At 31.0% G+C, this 20,596-nt stretch overlaps 1 protein-coding gene across 1 annotated transcript in view; it reads left to right on the forward strand.

Moving 5' to 3' along the window:
- Window positions 1-20,596, forward strand: part of LOC145671503 (ATP-dependent translocase ABCB1-like) — a 63,293-nt gene that overhangs the window by 20,153 nt on the left and 22,544 nt on the right. The window contains exons 10-16 of the mRNA XM_081740692.1: window positions 1,031-1,201; window positions 3,813-4,008; window positions 6,655-6,782; window positions 7,819-7,962; window positions 12,563-12,667; window positions 16,534-16,695; window positions 19,119-19,322. Coding sequence (XP_081596818.1) covers window positions 1,031-1,201; window positions 3,813-4,008; window positions 6,655-6,782; window positions 7,819-7,962; window positions 12,563-12,667; window positions 16,534-16,695; window positions 19,119-19,322 — 1,110 coding nt within the window. The remainder of the gene's footprint in view (window positions 1-1,030; window positions 1,202-3,812; window positions 4,009-6,654; window positions 6,783-7,818; window positions 7,963-12,562; window positions 12,668-16,533; window positions 16,696-19,118; window positions 19,323-20,596) is intronic.

Raw genomic sequence — 20,596 nt, forward strand, 5'->3', positions numbered from 1 at the left:
TTTTAAGTGCAATGACGATCTTTTTAAAGATACATAAACTGGATAAACCATGGTCATGCTCTTGATTATATGCAATTCAGTTGTATATATTGAGAGGTTGATTCAGTTATATTGAGCCAACTTCAGTGCGCAACTGTACTGCGTATGCGTAACCCGGTGCCGTGAAATTACCACCAGACAAACAACAGTATCTCTTCAGTCACGTAGTAGAGCAGTGTGTTCGAGCATAATCTGGGAGAAGGGGGGGGGGTTCGTTGTGGCTTTTTCCGAAGCTAAGTTCAGGCGTCGCACATCGAAGAAAAGCGTAAAGTGTGTAATTTTCGTGTAAATCATGCCACTGTGAATCGTATTATATGGAAACATGCGGCACAGAGTTCTGGGTTCACCATACCGACGCAAGTAGGTAGAACTGTTTTCTAAAAGTGTTCATGATTGTGGCTGGTTTCTCGTACAGCAGGAAACTGCGTCTCTGTAAACCGGAGCGAAACGTCAAAATCATTGCTGCGTACTACCAGATTCATGTCCTGACTGAAATGTACCAGCATTATAAAGACAAGATTTGAACCAGATTTAACTGTACTAAGATAAAACATACAGCCACAGCGAAAACATCGCTGCAATTCTGAAATTCCCTTTCTGACATCCCTTTCGGAAGTCCAGATGCCAGCCCAATGGACTATTGCGCTTTTCGGACTCCTCAAGTGGGACGTTGTACCATCTTCGGGTCCGCACCGTCTCTGGCCTGTAGAAAGTCTGTAAAGGGAAGTGCGATGCAATACCCATAATCCAGGTGCAACGCAGTATTCTGCAATGGAAATTTCGATGTCAGGCAATAGTTAATAGAGGTAGCCTACAGGTCGAACATAACCGTGGTGAAAACACTGCATTTACTAGGAAAGAGGCACATTTTAATTTGGCTCAATATGACTGAATCAATGTCTGTGCATATATTTAACCCTATATAGTATTAGATTAGTATTCAAGCATCTATCTTACTATTGGTTACTCAAAAATAGTTAATTTATTTTAGCGATACGACACAATGGTGGGCGAGAGAGATGCTCAGCTGTCTGGAGGTCAGAAGCAAAGAATCGCTATTGCCAGAGCTTTAATTAGGAAACCAGCCATATTGCTTTTGGATGAAGCAACATCAGCTTTAGACACAAACAGTGAGGCAAAAGTTCAAAAGGCTTTAAATAAGGTAAAAAAGATCTTTCATATGTTGTATTTATACTGCTTTATTCTCTGTTTCTTCAGTATAATTGTTGGTAAATATAACATTTAACTTAATATTTGAGAACTTAATAACCATTCAAATTAATAGATTTCGTGGTATTTTATGTTAAAAAAAACTAATTTCTTATAATATCACCATTTGGTAAATTCTCAAATTTTTCAATAAAGGAAAATGTCTTGGAAGACTGTAATGTTTCATGCTTTCGCGTGCATTATAACCTGAGTTATCTGCAGTTTTGTCTTCGTAGTTTTAATTTTGTTGTCTTAATTTTAATTGTAATTTATTTAATTTGTTATTTTGTTTCATATTTCAACGTTTCAAAGTTTAATGTTGTTGTACTAGTTTGGAGTTGGCGATACTAACACTACCTTACGTCATTTAAAATCTGGAAAGAAGAATAAAACATTAACATATTGAAATCGTAATCTATAGGCTAATATAAGCAAGTTATCAATGAAATCCAAGAAAATCAAGATAAAATACTGAATTTATCAGGAAAATACAAAGATTTCATTTAGTATCATATTCTTGTAGATTCTATCGGTCTTCTAAGACAATTATATTGAATTTTCGTTGTTTTAAGAGAATGATTATGACGAAAATCACAGAAGGCCAACAAGTTTAACGGAAAGATTTCCTACCACAACAAATTAACAAGTTTTCTTTCAATATGTAACTAATCTAAATTCCACAGTTCTATAAGTTTATTTCCATTTTTTTAGTTCAATTAATTTCTTATATATTTGGTCTATTATCCTGGAAGATTAATGTTGGTACTTTAGTTGTTGCTAACAACTTATAATGCATGGAAAATGTTAGTAACTGATTATATGTATTAGAAAAGAATTTTATATAAGCTATATGTCTATTTGCATTTCAATATTTAAAAACTAATGTGATGGGATTTGAATTTCAACTGTTATCAAATTAATCAATGTGTCATCTGAAGATTTAAGTGTAAATATCGCTTCCAGGTTCTACGTCTGTTCACTTGTATTTTCAAACTCGTTGTTGTGGACAAGTTACTCATCCTTTTAATGAGTTACGAATTAAGAAATAATGTAGTAATGATTATATATATATATATATATATATATATATATATGAAGTAATGATATATATGTAATAAAATTGGAATATACTATGCATCTACGCTAACTATGACTTATGGAACCCGGAGGTTCAATGCCGCGTTCACAAGAGCTCTCCACTGGCTTCTATCCTTAGCTAACTGGATCCAGTTTCTACTTTGTAACTATGCAAACAATTTTATTAAAATTTAGCTTCTACAACTAAAACTAAAGTAAATATTACGAATAAACCTGATGTATAATTAACGCTTGCTTTCGAAACAACTTTATTTAATTACCTGATTATATAACCATGTACTAACTTAACAGAAATAAAGCATGCAATCCCAAACTGAATAACTGAAATAGTTACCTTATATCTCCCGTAATCTTTTTTTTTCTGTTGTATTCTGGAATTGGAACTTCTTTTTCTACAGTCTTCTTCTTAACCTTCCGAAGTAACCTGAAATTAAAGAAAACAAATAATCATGTTATAATTTTGAAAACAATTTATGTCGACCATAATGTTAATCTTTTTATCTTGTATTATATTAATCTTTCCCTTGCAGGAATAAGAGCAAAATTATGTTCTAAATTTTATCTTTTTGTATTATGATTATTTATATTTTATATGTATTAGAGAATTGTATCATACACCCATTATACGTACGCAATATAAGAACCTTTCTGTAATTAAATAATAAATTATTCATTGAGCAAAGCAAACAAATTTTATTACAAAACGAATATGTGGTAATAGTTTTGTCAAATAAACACTTGACTTTATCAAACACTATCTTGATTATGATCTTGATAATGTCTGATGAAGCTAAGTGTTTAGTTGACAAAACTGTCACAAGATATTAGTTTTCTAATAAAATTGGTTTGCTTTGTTAAGCGATTAGTTTATTATTTGATTATAGTTATAATAGGCAAAGTTGGTACAATGGAGAATAATCTTTCAGTTTATACTCGTCGGGCGAAGGATCGAATCTCTAGTGCATTTGAATTGTGTAGTCAGCGTTAAACTTAAATTTTCTGGATTGTGTCCCCTGTCGCGATGTTCTGTCACCAATAGTATGATACAATTGTTATAAAAACTTTCGTTTCGAAAGAATAACGGTTATACCCTTAAGCTAAAATCTGTAATGATCCAGGATGAAGAGCAAGGACTATCGTAGTTAGCAGTGACTATTGCAGAATCTTGGAACTAAAGTCCATAGAATGCATTTGCTTCAGGTCAACAGGTCATCTGATTGAAGATTATTGACAAAAGAGTGAAGTTTTAGATGTATTGCAGTTGTCTTATCCCATCCGAATCTCGAAGTTGAGGGGACAAAATTTGAGTACTGTTGCCAAATCTTTTTATGTGAACAAATTGGCATGTCTTTACATAAGTGTAGCTTTTGGTAATAAATATTTTATAAATGAGAAGATAAAAATTTAATTATAAACTCATATTTTCATGACAAAAAGTTATCTTAAATATAAAATCGTTTCTTCAGGCAAGTAAAGGAAGAACAACAATTGTTGTGGCGCATAGACTTTCCACCATCAGAAATGCTGACAAGATAATTGTGTTATCTAGAGGAAAATTAGTAGAAGAAGGAACGCATGAAGAATTAATGCAACTGAAGGGAAATTATTATGATTTAGTAATGGCACAGGTTGGAGCTGAAGATAAACTTGCTGATCCGAATGGTAACTACATTTCGGTTTGTTAAAATATCACATATATTGTAAGTTGCTCATAACGCTAATATTGAAGCAAAAACATAATAGACAAATGAAAAACAAATACAAACGACATTCAAAGCTTGGTTAATTTGCATTTAAAATAATTAACAAAATTATATTCTTGTCAATTTTTCTCCTTTTTAACCTAATAATAATTTTTCACACATGATAATAATATACACCTCCCATATGTATATGGTGTGTTCCATAAGTCCGTTTACATAGAGAAACTCTGTTATTATAAGAGTTAAAGCAAAATGTAAGAGGGGGAAACCGTCTCCAAATATAATGTTTTCAATCTGAAGTGATGGAATTTTTTAAATCGGACGAGTCGTTTGGGCTGTACACTGTCGTTTGGGCTGTACGAGTATATATCTGTGTTTTGATCAGTTGGAGTTTTATTAGCAATAAAATCGATGTATCTGTAAATATGGAGCATTGATTTTCTGTTGTTGTAAATGAGTTGTGACTAGTTCAAAACTATCGGATGTAAGGAAAATTATTTAATAATACTTAATAACGGAATAAATTATTATCACTATCGCCCGGGTATTTTTATCTGTCAATTACAGACATTATCAATGGCATATTTTTTGGCTAAAATACTAAAGGAAATATTTTAATAAATTAAATAAACAGCTAAATATGTGAAAATAAATTGAAATTGTTATCAAATAACCCAAAAAATAAACTTTCTATTTACAAAACTTTAACGTGTATTTGGTCTTCTAGTCTCATTTTATCATTCATTTCTTTTACAAATATTTCAATTATTGTAACAAAGCAATTATTTTAACAAAGAAATTCATACGTCATACTTACAGGCTTGTAATGCGTCAATACCTTTGTGTATGTATCAATGAAGTCCTTCCGATTTTTATCCTAATTACTTGAGTCTGTATTCAACTCTGATCTATGGCTTTTATAAAGAATCTCGCAAACACTTTTCTTAGAGTTGGAAATGTAAACTTTTTTAAATTTTAGTAGATAATATCTGATGTTCGTGTAGCTTCAAATTTTTAGATATTAGAGAAACAGGAGAATCATTACATTTGGCGTTTCTTTAATGTTCATCAATTTTGTTTCTTTTAGATCATATTCCAGTCTAGGTCTTGAAACAATTTAAGTGACATGGTAAAGTTGTGCTGCAGTCAAGAAATTAGAAAAGAAACTTGTATAGTCCGTGAAGTTTGCTTCAGTATTCTTACTGGAAGTACGGGGTTTAGAGCTGATTTTTTTATTTTACGTTTATTATATGTTTTATATAATCCATTAGTAATTCGTGGGTACAAAGGTACGCGTGTGATTTAACATTGCTCTTTTGTCCTTAATGAATGATATTTTCAACTGTTGAAGCTATTTATACTATAAAAAGCTTCTAAACATTTTCCATATGTATTTGAAATAGCAATTAATTTTTTCTACGTATCAAACTCAAAGAGTATGAAAGAGAGACATCAAATATAATTATTATCCTGTTTCTCAATATAACATGTAATTGTATGTAAGCTTGTCTTCTAATCTAAAATAATTAAAAAAGTCTACATCCTCAATTGGAAGAGAAGGGTTTGAGATATTCTTCATAAAAACTCAGAGTTAAATTGAAATTTAGGTAAATTGGACAAGAATCGGATGAAGCCACTGACGCATAACGTTAATGACGTATGATAATGTTTTATAAACAGAAAAAATACTTTATGATTTATCTATTAATACTTCTAATTATTTTTCCGTGATTACTTGCTTATCTTAATTAGTTAAAATATTAAATATTTTCTGCAATGAGTTTACTTAAACAGTATGTCATTGGTAATGTTTATAGTTTGATAGGTTATAAAACCTGTTTAAACTGTATCGTTATAAAAGACCATTAGACAGTTTCCTCATATTACTAATCTACGTATCATACAAGAACAATTCAGAATAATTTTTATATTGGTTGAGTTCTATTTCTGTAGATATTAGATCAAATTGAGATACCTTTACTTGTTGGTTTTTAACTTTCAAAAAGCTACATTGAATAATAGAAGACTCTTGTACCTAATAATGTACAGCAAAATGATATTGTTAAATATGGAATTCAAGATTTTAATCTTTCTTTTCTAGGCTGAACAAGTACCTTCGCTTAACAGAAAATAATGTAAATTAAATAAATAAATAAAAAAGTTACACGCTACTTTTTGTAGACGTAAAATATTTGTAAATTGTTAGGAAATCTTCGGAAAAGTAAAAATGTTTTATGATAAGTTTCTATGAAAATAAATTTCTCTAATTTAAACTAGAAATTTATTGAAATCGTAATCCGTTACACTTTTAACTTACTGTGATGTATTACTTTCTCCATCAGTAACTAATAATGATGTGTTACTTTTTCTGGTGAGTATTGTAACGGTAACGAGTTTATTTAAAAAATAAATTGTTTAAGTTGGGAAAATCTAACACAACTCGCGCAAAACAATGCCTTTACAAGGTAGCAGTTTAATCATTTAGTCCTTGGTAGATGATGGTACATTTCGCGTCATTTTGTGACTTTCCCCTTTTCTCGCTTAAACCATTAATTTATCATTAAGTAAACGAAGTTATCAAATTACCTCATGTAATTGTTTTAAGGTGATGATGATGATGCTGAGGGCAAGATGTTCAAAAACAGACTGTTGAGTTTATCACATATAGAGTTTGATAAGGACGGGCGTCGTTCACCTTTGAACAGGAGTCAAAATAGTCTTATACTTGAGGAGGTGAGTCATTTCTCTGAAAACTTACATAATTTTCTTACATATTTAAATTATATTTAAAAAATACTATAATTTAGTCTACCTTATTAGCATTAAAACGTATTTTATTGACTAATACTTTTAGCTAGTTCATTAGTAAATATGATTTGTATGCTCAGAATGTTTGACTCCTTGCGTTCCAGTGACATCCACGTGGATGCCATGTTATTTCCCTTTTTCAATCCAAATGTTCTCCAATGCAAATGCTTTTTATCAGTAATGTGAATGCTATCCTCGCGCTTGCACAATAATTATGCCCTATGTAACAGTCTAGACAGTCTTTTACCAGTAAATGAAAACCAGGTATGACAGCACACACGTACGAAAATTATATCTGGAATGCAAGGGGTTAACTTACTAATTTAAGAAAAATTAATCAGCACAATATTTTGTTGATGAAGTATTTTTATTCATAGGATCGTTCTTAGAGAGGAGTTTCTCCCAAAAAGAAATTGAAATCTTTGTTAAATCAGTTTGGAAAGATTGAAGAGACTACTTTATCAGTGCTAACGAGAGAGAAAGAAAAAAAAAAACTATCCGGTATACTCCTAAGTTGTAAAAATGTTGCCTTTCCTTGAAACACTGAAAGTTTGTTTGTTAATACCGAAATATGATACAACAAAATTAAACACGTGTTCTAAATTAATATTTAATATACATATTTTGAATATGTTAATTTAAACAACTAGAAAAATAAATGGATACCAGTGGATAAATAGAAATAATTAAGAAATAAAAATATACAACAATGAGACCAATTTCCTTAGGAACAATATTTTGAAAAATATATTACTCAAAGAATTTGAAATACAAATTCTTTGAGTAATATTGAATATTAATCAAAATTAAATTTAATTTTAATATTTAAAATTACGAATATACTAAATTACTCCTCTACAGTTATATAAAATTCTCTGTTGTTTCCAAACTTCATATTAAATTACTTAATATAGATTCTGTGACATGAATTTTAAATAATTGTTTTTCTGTCTTTCCATAGGAAGAGGAAATCGATGTTCCTGTTACAAAAATTCTGAAAATGAATAAAAAGGAGTGGGTTTATTTATTGTTTGGAAGTATTGGATCCTGCCTGGTTGGCTGTAGTATGCCTTTATTTGCTGTTACCTTTGGTGAAATATTAGGAGTAAGTTATTATTTACTAATTTGTTTTACTCCTAACTTAAGAAAATGCTTAGATGTAGTAGTACATGTTTTTATTAATACTGCACTACACTTCTCTTACCTTACTTGTGTAATCTCTCGTTAAGTACCCAATCGTTAATATGATTCAGTGAGCATAAGTGATTTAAAAAAACTTTGAAATAAATAGTCCAATTTGACTACAGTATTTTAGTTTCGATTCTTCTTCACCAAGTATTCTAAAGCTATTGACTGAACGGGAATCGGTTTGCATTTTCTCTGGTATATGTTGATTAATACAAATAATTCCTATAATGAGCATTTTTTAAAATTAAGAGATCCTGCGCTTGAGTAAATTTGAACGCAGTTCACCAACTTTTAGATAATGAAATCGCCTCTACGTTAAAGGAAACTTTTCTTAATAATCAAATTCATTTCAGACGCTATTGATGAAAGATTATGTATATGGGAAGAAATTTTCCATTTATAGTACTAACTGTATATAAGAACAGCAGTTAAATAATCTATACAATAGTTCAGAATAAAGTTCGTAAAATGCACTACATTAATTTCAAATTTTAAAATTCGCCATGGATTTATGAGACATTTATTTATGGAATAGTAGCACTTATTGAACAAGAGTTGAAGATTTTGGAAGAAGGTTTATTTTCTATACTTCAAAGAATGTAGTGACTAGTAATCTGATACTGCTCATGATGTAATATGATTACGAGATTATTATTATTATTTACGTCCTTGTTCGCTAGTATATGGTATTGTACCTGCAGATGTATACAAGCTCAAAACTGTAGATTCCACATACAATATATATATAAATAGGATGTTTCAAGATAAGACAAAAAGTATAGACCAACTTGGGTGCACAAATGCTTCCTTTCGGAGTTATAAACTGTCGAAAACATGAAAAAATGAACTTTAAAGGTTCATAGCTTCAATGCTATAGCTTCATAGCTACTGTAGTCGGATCAAGACTTCCCTTACGAACTAATATGTGCGCTATTCAAAAATACATGTTGCAAAACCATAAGGTACTTATCCAACAATTTTTATACAGGTAGTTTGGCTACGGGCATATAATTTGAAGTACTCACTAACTACGTCTATAAAAATTGTTGCGGAAGTATCACAAGATTCTGAAACATGGATATTTGGATAAATCACATACTAGTTTCTAAGTGAAGTCTTGACCCGACTACGGTAGGTCACATAGTATTGGAGCTATGGACCTTTAAAGTTCATTTTTTCATGTTTTCGGCAGCTTATGACTCGGAAAGGAAGCATTTGTGCACCCAAGTTGGTCTATACTTTCTGTCTTATCTTGGTGTCAGGAATCATCTCCCAAACGTTGTCGGTGTTGTTTTGAGACACCCTGTATATAGTGTATATATTGTAAACCCCTGCATATATATATATATATATATATATATATATATATTGTGTGTGTAAAATCTACAGTTTTGTGCCTGTATACATCTGCAAGTACAATACCATTTTTACGGGTGCTTATTTTGAAATAGTTATTCAAAGAAAGCTGTGTCGTCAACAAGATTTACCCGGGATGTGTCTCATTGGTAGATCGGGTACTGGAACTAGACGACACCCGTTTCAAAACAAAAGAAATAAAAGTGAGAATTTCTAAATAGTTTGCAGCGAGGAGAAAAGGAAGGAAGGATGAATTCTGATGTCACAGTACCTGTTGGTCCATTGTTTCAGCTGGACTCCTCGTTGTCCTCTCGGTTATATGATCGGGGTCTGACGTCCTGATCACAATGAAATCTGACTCTCTAGCCACCGGATCAGAACCTGTCGACGACTAAGTTGAAGTTCGTTTAACTAAAGGAAGGTTGACTATCCGCATCTAATCTCCTCAACCGTTTTGCTCCGACAACGGCTATCCGACTCACTCCATTGACTCGACTCCTTCGAGTAGCTTCTTAGACTGACTCCCGACTTACTCCCTGTTTCCGGGTTGATCAGTGTATTTCAAGGTCCAAATCTTCTGGTGATGTGTTTCCTCGAGTCACCTGTTGATGAGATGGATTAGTTTCAACAGGCACTTTAACGTCAGAGATGGTTAGATAATCGGAAAGGAACAATCTCAATTTTGTTACATAAAATACATTTACACAATTCATTACATAAACGTAAACAAACACTTTTACGATTCAGCAACAAAGTCACAAAACTACGAAAGAATACATAATCTGAATTCCCAGACATAAACGAATTCATTGATTAGGACTGTCCTTTCGTATGTCTATCATTCTTGATGCGAACAAATCAGCTTTATGTAATTAGAGAGAGAGAAAAAAAGCAACAGATTCACAACATTGACGACAGTTCCTATTGGTAAATAATGTTTAGACAGTCAATAGATGGATGAGTGGAAATTCGATATTAATCAAAGATCAATAAATATTGATCTCTTCACATCATATACTGGCGAACAAGGACGCAAATAATAATAATAATAATAATAATAATAATAATAATAATAATAATAATAATAATAATAATAATAATAATAATAATAATAATAATAATCTCGTAATCATATTATATCATGAGCAATATCAGATTACTAGCCACTACAGCCACTTTGATACAGCGAGATTACTAATCACTTTGATATTACGGCTGTAAAAAGCCTTGATCCTTTGGAGGTCAAAATTTGACTTAAAAATGTCATAATGAAAACACATATGCACCATTTTGTTCGTAAACTTTCTGCTATTTTCTGATAACATTATCCTATTGCTATAGAACTTTTGTGATTTATTAAAAAGAAAAAGAAAAAGAAAAAAAGAAAGAAAAGAAAAAAATAAAACTTGACACGTGGTTTGCACAGGCTTCATTTGAAATCAACTTAGCACTATTCGAAGGTTCCGCAGAGACCGAAACAAGTGACAGTTTGATGGTACCAGGTCCGGGCTATACGGTGAATGCATTGAAACCTTCCGATCAAGGTCTCTCAATTCCTGACGAGACATTGAAGATGTATGCGGTCTGCCGCTGTCAGCTTGGTATACGATATTCTTCCCGTTAACCAGTTCCAGCCATCTCTTTTGACTTGTTTTATGCTAATTTTCGACAGTACAAGAGCGAGTTTACAATCGTTTTGCCTAGTGGCAGCAACTCGTGATGCATGATGCATTTCTTGCACCAAACGCACAGGGCATCAGTGTGGGCTTTACCACAACTGCGGAATCTCCTCGCTTTACCACGATCTTTGTCACACATTGTTGTCACACATTGTTGTTATGCACTTTTCGTCACTCGTGATCAACTGCTCCAGAAATGACCCGAATTCGTTACGTTTCAGTAGAGATTGAGAGATAGAAATTCGATCTAGTAAATGTCTTTCAACCAGAAATATGGCAACCACACGTCAAACTTTCTTTTACAGCCAGCTTTCTCCAAATAGATTAACAACGTTTAGTAATGAGTGTTTATGTCCTTGCTAATGTCATGACTGCTTACATACCGGTCATGTTCGATGTTTGGCAGAATATCATCCGCTTTTTCTGTGATTGGTCACCCACTACGAATTCCATCCTTGACATCGAAATTTCCAGAACGAAAATAAGTGAACCATCTTTTGCCTGTTGTTTTTGATAACGTATGTTTCTATAAATAACATAAATTTCTTCACAAGCCTGCACATCATTTGGAACTTTATCGAAATAAAATTGTATAATATGGCGCAGTTTTGTAAAAAGTTATCTAATCTTTACGACACAATACCTTACGTCTATTTCTTAGAATTCATTCCAACATTTTTTTGCACATCTACTAGCTCTTCAACTGTCAGCTAATTCACCACCCAATTGTTGACACTCAAGGAACTCGAGAACGGTCCCCTGAATTTATTATTAAAATTGTCTTAATAGTACTGTTTTAGTGTTAATAAATTAAATAATTTGGTTCAGAAAATTTCTCTTGAAAATTGAAGATTATGGATAAAGAAAAAAAGAAAGCAAAGCTACCTTACATTGGATTTTAACACATTAACTACATGATTGAAATTAAAATGTAACATTACTGACAATGAAGCAAAAATACTGAAATTTTTGGAAACAATACTTTAGTATAAGAATGTTTTTTTTTTTAAATATATTATTATAACAGTTGAATGATAGTTTCTAATGTTTACTAGACTGGATTAGAGCTATTTCTAGGGAGTATCTAGTTAACTAATTAAAGTTGTCAAATAGTCCAAAGTTTTAAATATTTAAAGTGAAAGTTACTTGAAGATATACCTCACCCACTGCGACTGATATATCTTGAGATTTGAGACACTAATGTCATATATTGCGCAAAAGGTTCAACACTTTTTAGACTACCTAATATATCACTATGAAGATAGAATGAGATTTTTTGTGAAAGTTTTGGGAAGAAAAAGAACAATGATGAAATTAAGTTATTAATCATTATGCTGATGAATTTCAGTAGTTCTTTGAATTTTATGATACTTCTCTATCTTAAAAATGTATTCACTATATATATCTGTCGAATATATTCTAGCTTACCACTGTTTCCTGCAATTATATAAGAATATAAATTATAACTCAAATTTTTTTCAGGCTCTTTCGCTGCAGGATCCAGATGATGTTATGACACAAACAAATTTCTACGCTTTAATGTTTCTGCTTATAGGTATTGAAGCCGGAATAGCAACTTTTTTGCAGGTAACTACGTATATTGAAATTAGTAGAAAAAGAGATGATCATTTAATGTTTCACAAATTCATATTATTTGTTATATCTGGTTCTTATATCCCCCTTACGTTTAGTGTTTAATCAGTATGTACTAATATAAGGAATTTCGCAGATAAAATACAGTTATATATATTTTTTAAAAATGTCTGTAGATACGTGGTTTTGGGTATCTACATTTGTTCTTTTCTCGACTGGTTTTATGTGCCAAGGTAATTCCCGATTATTATTATTTATTTATTTATTTATTTATTTATTTATTTATTTATTTATTTTGTATAATCTATTCAAATATAAATGCATGGAACTTCAATGTAACCAGTAATGGAACTTCAATTTCAACCTCCTATTTTGAATTTTTTCTCACCTAATATATCACTGTGAAGATAGGATGAGATTTTTTGTGAAAGTTTTGGGAAGCGAAAAGGAGAATGATGAAATTAATATATTAATCATTAATTAATATTTCTATTTTTTCCTATTTTTTCTCAGTACCTCGTAGGAATAATTAGCCTTCTTACGTTTCATTAAGAGGAAGAACTCGAGAGCTGATAATAAATAACAAAAGGGAATATGAGGGAGTTAATAAAATAATATAAACAAGTACACACCGTAAGTGCGTTAATAAAAGTGAATTAAATGAGAAGTTATATAAGTATGAACAAACTTTTTAAAAAAATTAATATATTTCTCTATATCTGTAATAAACTAAGCATCGATAACCGTTGCAATAACAGCCAATAAAAAATTATTTCGTAAATAATCACAGCACTATTACAGTATTAGAGTCTCGGTGTATTCACTAATCTCCCTGTATTCTGATACCGTTTATTAAATCACAGAATATACGTTTTGTAAAAAAAAAAAAAAAAAAAAAAATCTTTTTTATCCTTCTAATTTTCCGCAACTTACACATCTTTTCTTTCCGTATTCTTGTTTGTCTACAAAATACTGGGTTGAGTTATTACATAAACAGACGAAAGATTGTACGTTTCCCATTTATGTACTGGCGCTAAGAACGAAGAAGCTAAGAAGGAAGACTTGACAAACTTCAAGACTAAAGGCCAGTCAAACCATCATATAGAATATGACAGTTTTCTCATATTCCAAAGACGTTTGATCTGCCAGGTCATAGAAGGAAGGAAGGTACAGTTCCTGATTCGATGCCCGAAGGGAGAAGATAAAGAAGACCATTCGTATCCAACAGATCAAGGATCGACTCGAGAAAGAAAACAGAAGAATTACATGGAAGACCTCTCCGCTAATTACTAGAGCGAGCCAGGCAGGAAGGGTTTTCACGAACATAGAACAAGCTTTACCACTGAGAAACTCAGAGCGTCATCTGAATTCAGCACATCAATATGACTGAGGTACAACAAAACCTTCCTTACACGTAACCAACCTTACATTGCTTGGCAATTATGTTTAAATCCATGTATTTTATTCTTTTATAACGTAATTTCGTTCCCAATTATTACGTTAATTATGATGTCTAAGTACAAGGTATTGAAAAGCATGAGGAGCAGAAAATAAGGAAATCTCTTTTGTTTATTTTAAACAAAATACAGTCTATGGTTCAATAAATGTTATAAGAATGCACGCACATAGTGAATACCGATAGATTTTCAATATTATCATAACACATCGGAAGTTTCGGGTAGCTCTTCCTAGAATTAATACGCCATTTTCCTGTTATAGTTTCTTCTAACTTCCGGCTTATTACTACTACTTCCTTTTTAAAATAGTACGTAATTGTTAAGTTAGTTAATGTTTCTCTTTCCTTGATTTCTTTCTAATTAAAAGAAACTATAAATTCAGTTCCTTAGGTATCTGATCAAATTTCTTCGCTCTAGACCCTTTTGTGGGTTCAGAGGTTATGGACATTTTAGTTTCGCTTTTAAATATAGCCATTCTGAACGTAAAGTTTCTCATTTAGTTTCAATATCATTAACGTGGGAAACACAAGGAACAAATATCCAGTGGAGACTTAGCAAAAAAGAAAAAATATTAATTTTAACACGTATTGCAGTTTTCTACGAAGCTAATGCTAGGATAGTTTGAGAATTTAGGTTAGTATATGAATCAGATTGAGAATAGAATGATTTAAGAATAAACTATCAGAAATTTCAATTCTTGTCTCTTTGTTTCTGGACACTGTAACTCTGATCTAATTGCAATTGAGTTCTGAATCACTGAATCATAGCATTCAGCTGCAAAAATATATTTTAAAATACAAATAATGAGTTCTTAATTTATCCTACATCCAATTTAATCCAAAACTAAACTAAATTGTCAATCTATTTTAGTATTGAGTCCGTCAAAGACTGCAGTACGTTTAAAGCGAGCGATAAATTTGCTCTTGGTGCTTTCTTCAAGTTTTAGCATTAATATTTATTCATATTTACTGATAACGTCAGGATTTTCACCACCCAATTAATACTCAAAGAACCCCAAAACACGAAACCCTGAATTTATTATTAAAATTGTATTGATAGTACTGATTTTAGTGTTAATGAATTAATTCGATTCAGAAAATTTAATTTGTGTCTTGTAAATAAAATTGAAGATTATGAATAAAGGGAAAAAGAAAGGGAAACTGCTTTATCTTGGAATTTAACACATTAACTACATGGTTGAAATTAAAATGAAACATTACTGTCAATGAAGCAAAAATACTGAAATTTTCGAAAACAATATTTTAGTATAATTTTTTCCCTATATATTATTATAACAGTTGAATCATAGTTTCTAATACTTTCTAGGTGGGATTAGAGACCTTTTTAAGGGGTATCTAAGCAACTTACTAAGAGTGCCAAATAGTCCCGTGTTTAAAATATTTAAAGTGAAAGTCACTCGAAAGTTTACAAGTTTTCAATCATTTTGCTTCAAGAATTCAAATTTTGAAAGTAGATTGCAACAATATTAAAAAGAAAAAAAAAACTTATTGAACAGATATCGAAATTACCAACAGCCTAAGATTAACTTTAAAAAATAAAGCATGACAAAAGTAAACATTTTTATTAATTTAACACGTGTTAAAATTTTGGCAATGTATATTACCTTATCAGAAACATTGTCTGATGAATGTGCTAATGTGTCTGATGAATATGTCAATGTATCTGATAAAGACAATAATATCTCCGAAACTATAACAAGGATTGTTAATAATAAGTGTTTCCTGGTCAGATTTCACTTTGTTAAGTTATATGTATCTTCCAAAGCTAGAATTTGAAGTATTCTGATTCGAAAGACAAAGATAGATTGAATAAGTAAGGTTGTCTGCGATAGCGAACGTGTTGTTAGGTTCATGATAATAAGATTGACAGATGAAATTATGAACTACTAACAGATAATTATGAACTTACTATTTGAGTACGGTTAAGCGAAAACCTAAATAGCTTTATACATAAATCTTTTTCTCGAATACAACTATATACTTTTACTAAACTCATCTTCAAATTTAGATTTAACGCTGACAACCATTCTATTTATGTGCATATAGAAATGCACTGTAACATTTTGAGGATTTCGAATCTTTAGGAGGGCTCCTTCATTTTTATATGGTTATCGTACGTACCTTTGGAGTGGAACATTCAGGTTCCATTCTCGATGGGAGCTCAGGTGGTTTGGATCTCACGTTAAACTATAAGTCCATGTCTTATATATCTTCAGTGCTGAAAGGGATGCCAAATAAATTAATCAAATCACTAGGATGTTCCACCATTTCTGATTCTTATATAACAAAACCAACTTACATGCACTATATACCACCTCACTGGAACTAATCTGGCATTTGAAAGTAGTCAAAATATTAAAGCAATGATTTCTTTTCTTTTAAGATGTATATGTTCGGTGTAGCAGGAGTTAAATTAACCATGAGAGTGAGAGAGATGTGTTTTGGTACCATGTTGAAACAGGAAATGGGTTGGTTTGATGATGATAGAAATAGTACAGGAGCATTGTGTGCTAGACTTTCTGGTGATGCAGCAAGTGTGCAAGGCGTAAGTATTTTTTCTTCTATTTTGATCTCAGAGAGTAAATATTAAAACTTTATCGTTTTTCTCAAAATCAACTAACTAACTAAGTATATTGCCTATGGAACCAAATGTTTTCAATGTCGAATGCACAGAAGCTCTTCATTGTCTTTTGTCCATAGGTAACTTGATCCAGTTTCTATTTCATATTCCTATTTCTGCGTGATCCCCCATAATATTGTCTTCAAATCTGCACCAAGATCTTTCTAGTGGTCTTTTTTCTTCTATTAAACTTTTGAAAATGTTCTCGTTTTCTTTCATTGTGGCTACATGAGCAGCCCACCTGAACTTCCTAGACTTAATGACCCCAACAACGTTAGGCGAAAGGTATAAATTATGCATTTTCTAGTTACGAAGTTTTTCTATACCCTTTTTCTATTCATCTCGGATCCGAATATTCTTTTCAAGATTTCATTTTCAAATAGTTGTCAGAATCATATATGTAATCAAAGTTCAAAGTTTATTTTGTAAACTTTCTAAGATAAAGGGTAGAACAAGTTGGAATGTTTCGGACAACAAACTTCTTACTATTGACGTCAAAAGAAACATTGCTATGAAACCGCATTGCACAGTATACTCCGAGACGCATAGAATAACTTGTTAAAAATTTTAAGAAGCTATAAAATATAGTAGCTGCTGTTGTCCAAATATATTGATTTAATTTCAAGATAAACTTCAATTTTGATTCTTAGTTCTCCATGCTTAATTCATATCGTGATCTTATATGTATAATGTTTTAAAATAAAAGAAGAATGAACCATACTATAAATATTCCGGCCTAAGTAGGTTCTATTACTTTCACTAATTAAAAAAAATAATTCCCCAAAACTAAGCTACTCTTTATTTACTGGTATCGGTGCATGCACACAATACTTTTAATTACTTCATAGATATTATTTGTTATCTTCATGCTAGAAAATATTCTTTTCTTTTCTTTGCAATCTTATAGCATTCACTCTTGTATTCTCCAGCTCCTGCTCACAAAACTGTCGACTCATGCCAAATATCACAGACTATTGTCCTCTTACTTTTCAGATTATTCACTATTACACTCTTCACAGACTATTTACTATCACACTCTTCACAGACTATTAGTATACTATAACATTCTTCACAGACTATTCACTACGTCTTCTTACACTCTTTAAAGACTATTTAGAATACTATAACATTCTTCACAGACTATTCATTATTATAGTGTGTTAGAATATATTCTACATACAAGGTTTAACGATGTAATTATAGTACCAATCTTGACATAATTAGTTGAACAGAATAAATGAGAATTAATATATTTAAAAAAAAAATCACTTAGTACATTACACAATTCATATTGTCAACACATACATCCTTAAATATTTCTGATGACTGTTTCATTTCCATTGAATGACTTCTTTATTTTTATGTGCAGGATTTACTTTAATAAGTGTAATAAGACATAGATCCCGAGGGAAAAAGAAGTTACGGGAATAATAATAATAATAATACAAAATTTGCAATAATAATAATATTTCCTTTAATTTCTTCTTGACTCTGACTTTTGTTTCTTGTTAGAGTGGAACGTGTTATTAGAGTAGTAATAGAAGTAAAGAAGGAGTAAAAAGGATATTTTCTTTCTTTTCATCGCCTCCGATTTAAGTGGATTTAGTAATGATATACTAAGAAAAGTTAACCATCAAGTTATTATTGAAAGGTGCACTTTTAAAACTGATCATATGCACTTAGATTAAGAACCAACAAAACTTTATAAACAAATACAGCAGAAAACTGTGAATTTTAAATATGGGATTAAAAATTCTTAATGTTTTCATATTGCTTGGACGCATTTATATATTAATGTATAATAATATGGGAATTGTTTTACCGTATTTATGCGTTGTAACTATCTTTCTTCGTATATTTTGATATCAAATTCTCCTGACTCCAGTGTCTGAGCAACTAAATCGGAAGAAAATCTCGAGTTGCTGCCCATTTTCTTCCTAAAACTGTGTGTTTTATCCTAGTCTAACTTTTATAAGTACACCAACGTGTTCTTTTATCCTTTGTTATAACAAAAAATAAAATTCAACAGATAATGTGGTGAGTAACAATAAGTATTTATGAAATTATAGCTAGTACAGCTTCAATATCCAATTTTCTATCTAATAGACATGAAAACACATTATATTTCTATTTAACACTTTATAGAAAACGTTCTTTGTTTTGGTGTTATCAATAGAAAAATAGTTAAACATCGCGTTAAAATTTGCCTCCTTTCAGTGTAAACTCTTCTTAAGGTGCTGGATTTTATTAGATTTTCATAGAGCCTACTGAAAACTACTTATATTCTAAGAAACAAAGTTAAAAGTTTTCCGAAGAGTTTTGTGATTAATTTTTTACTAATGTTTCAGATTACAGGTACAAGATTGGGCTCCATTCTTCAGGCTATTGCAACTCTTCTACTTGGAATTGCATTAGCAATGTATTTTGAATGGAAACTTGGATTAGTTACGACCCTGTTTGTTCCTCTTGTGATTGGGGCAACTTTTTTCGAAGGAAGAGTAATTCGTGCACAAGTTGTTACTGAAAAGCAAGCGCTCGAAGAAGCTACAAAGGTAAGGTTACGAAGTGTAGATTAGAAGATTTTTAAGAGTTGTTATTTTGTCTTTGAGATGATGATTCAAAGCAGATTTTTATCAAGTTAATTGTAAATAATTTTGTGTACTGAACACACTTATCTTACAGGTCTTCTTTTCTATGTGACAATAGTTAAATTTTCAATTCTGCTCAGGAGTCTCTTTCACGCAAACAGGGTTAAGCAAATTAGGTAATACATTCTATACCTATTACAAGAACTTTAATAACTGTAATTCAGAGGCAAGGTGTTGAGTATTCATTTTCCTTAAAAGCTGAGGTTTTAGTGGTCTTTACGATTTTTATACACTCTTTTCCGTGATATAAAATCTGAAGCCGTAATCTTCATATTTATGTAGATAGCAAGTGACAAAAGGTTGAGTGTTCTTATACTAGTCTCGTGGAATAATCTCTGTAAAATTTTATAAATATATTATAAATTTTATAAACTGAGTATTATTTAAACTGAGTATTACTATGATTGAAAGCAGTTAGTTTGCTGCTTGAATGATTTGACTAATTAACTGGATATTTAAATGCTAATAAAGGCTTGTTTGAAAGATTATTGTTTAAGTTTTGACGTAAATTGTTTAAAGGCTAATGATTTACTCGATTCTTAAGGATTTTGAAGAATTGGATTAGGATTTTTGAGAGCGTTAATATTTTTGCGAAGCTAAATTTAATTGAAACATATGGTTGCTCAACAGTTATTAATGACCATTTGAACACTAATTAAAGTAAATTTGATTAATATTTGCTCTTGTTGAAATTAAATTACTGTTGTGAATTGCTTTTGTGATAAACGCCTTTCTTTAAAAGACTTGAGTAAGAAAGAATCCGAAGAAGTATACTGTTTATAAAATTGATTCAGCATAGCAATTATAGGAATTATTATTTTTTTATTTTATTAATTATTATTATTTTTTAAGATTTTGTACGTGATTTAATTAATGTAAAATAAATTGTAAAATAGAGATTTGGGTTTTGAGGTTTGAAAATGTGATCATTTCTCCTTGAGGTTTGTTCAAAAAGTATTGTTTAAAGAGTCTAATTAACCACGTAATATTAATTACATATTAAGATTTCTATAATGTTAAAACACTGGATTCTGTCGACTGGACAGATCTTTCTGAGTAAGTGTCTGGAGACTCCAAGCACTTCACTGCATTAAGGTCTGCAGTTTATTTCAATCATAATTATGTTTGCCTTTTGTTTTGTTTTTTTCTTGAGTTCATAGTTAAGCTGTGGTTATTCT

The sequence above is a fragment of the Thermobia domestica genome, chromosome 15 (genome assembly GCF_964235325.1).
Source record: "Thermobia domestica chromosome 15, izTheDome1.hap1.1, whole genome shotgun sequence".
Lineage (NCBI taxonomy): Eukaryota > Metazoa > Arthropoda > Insecta > Zygentoma > Lepismatidae > Thermobia > Thermobia domestica.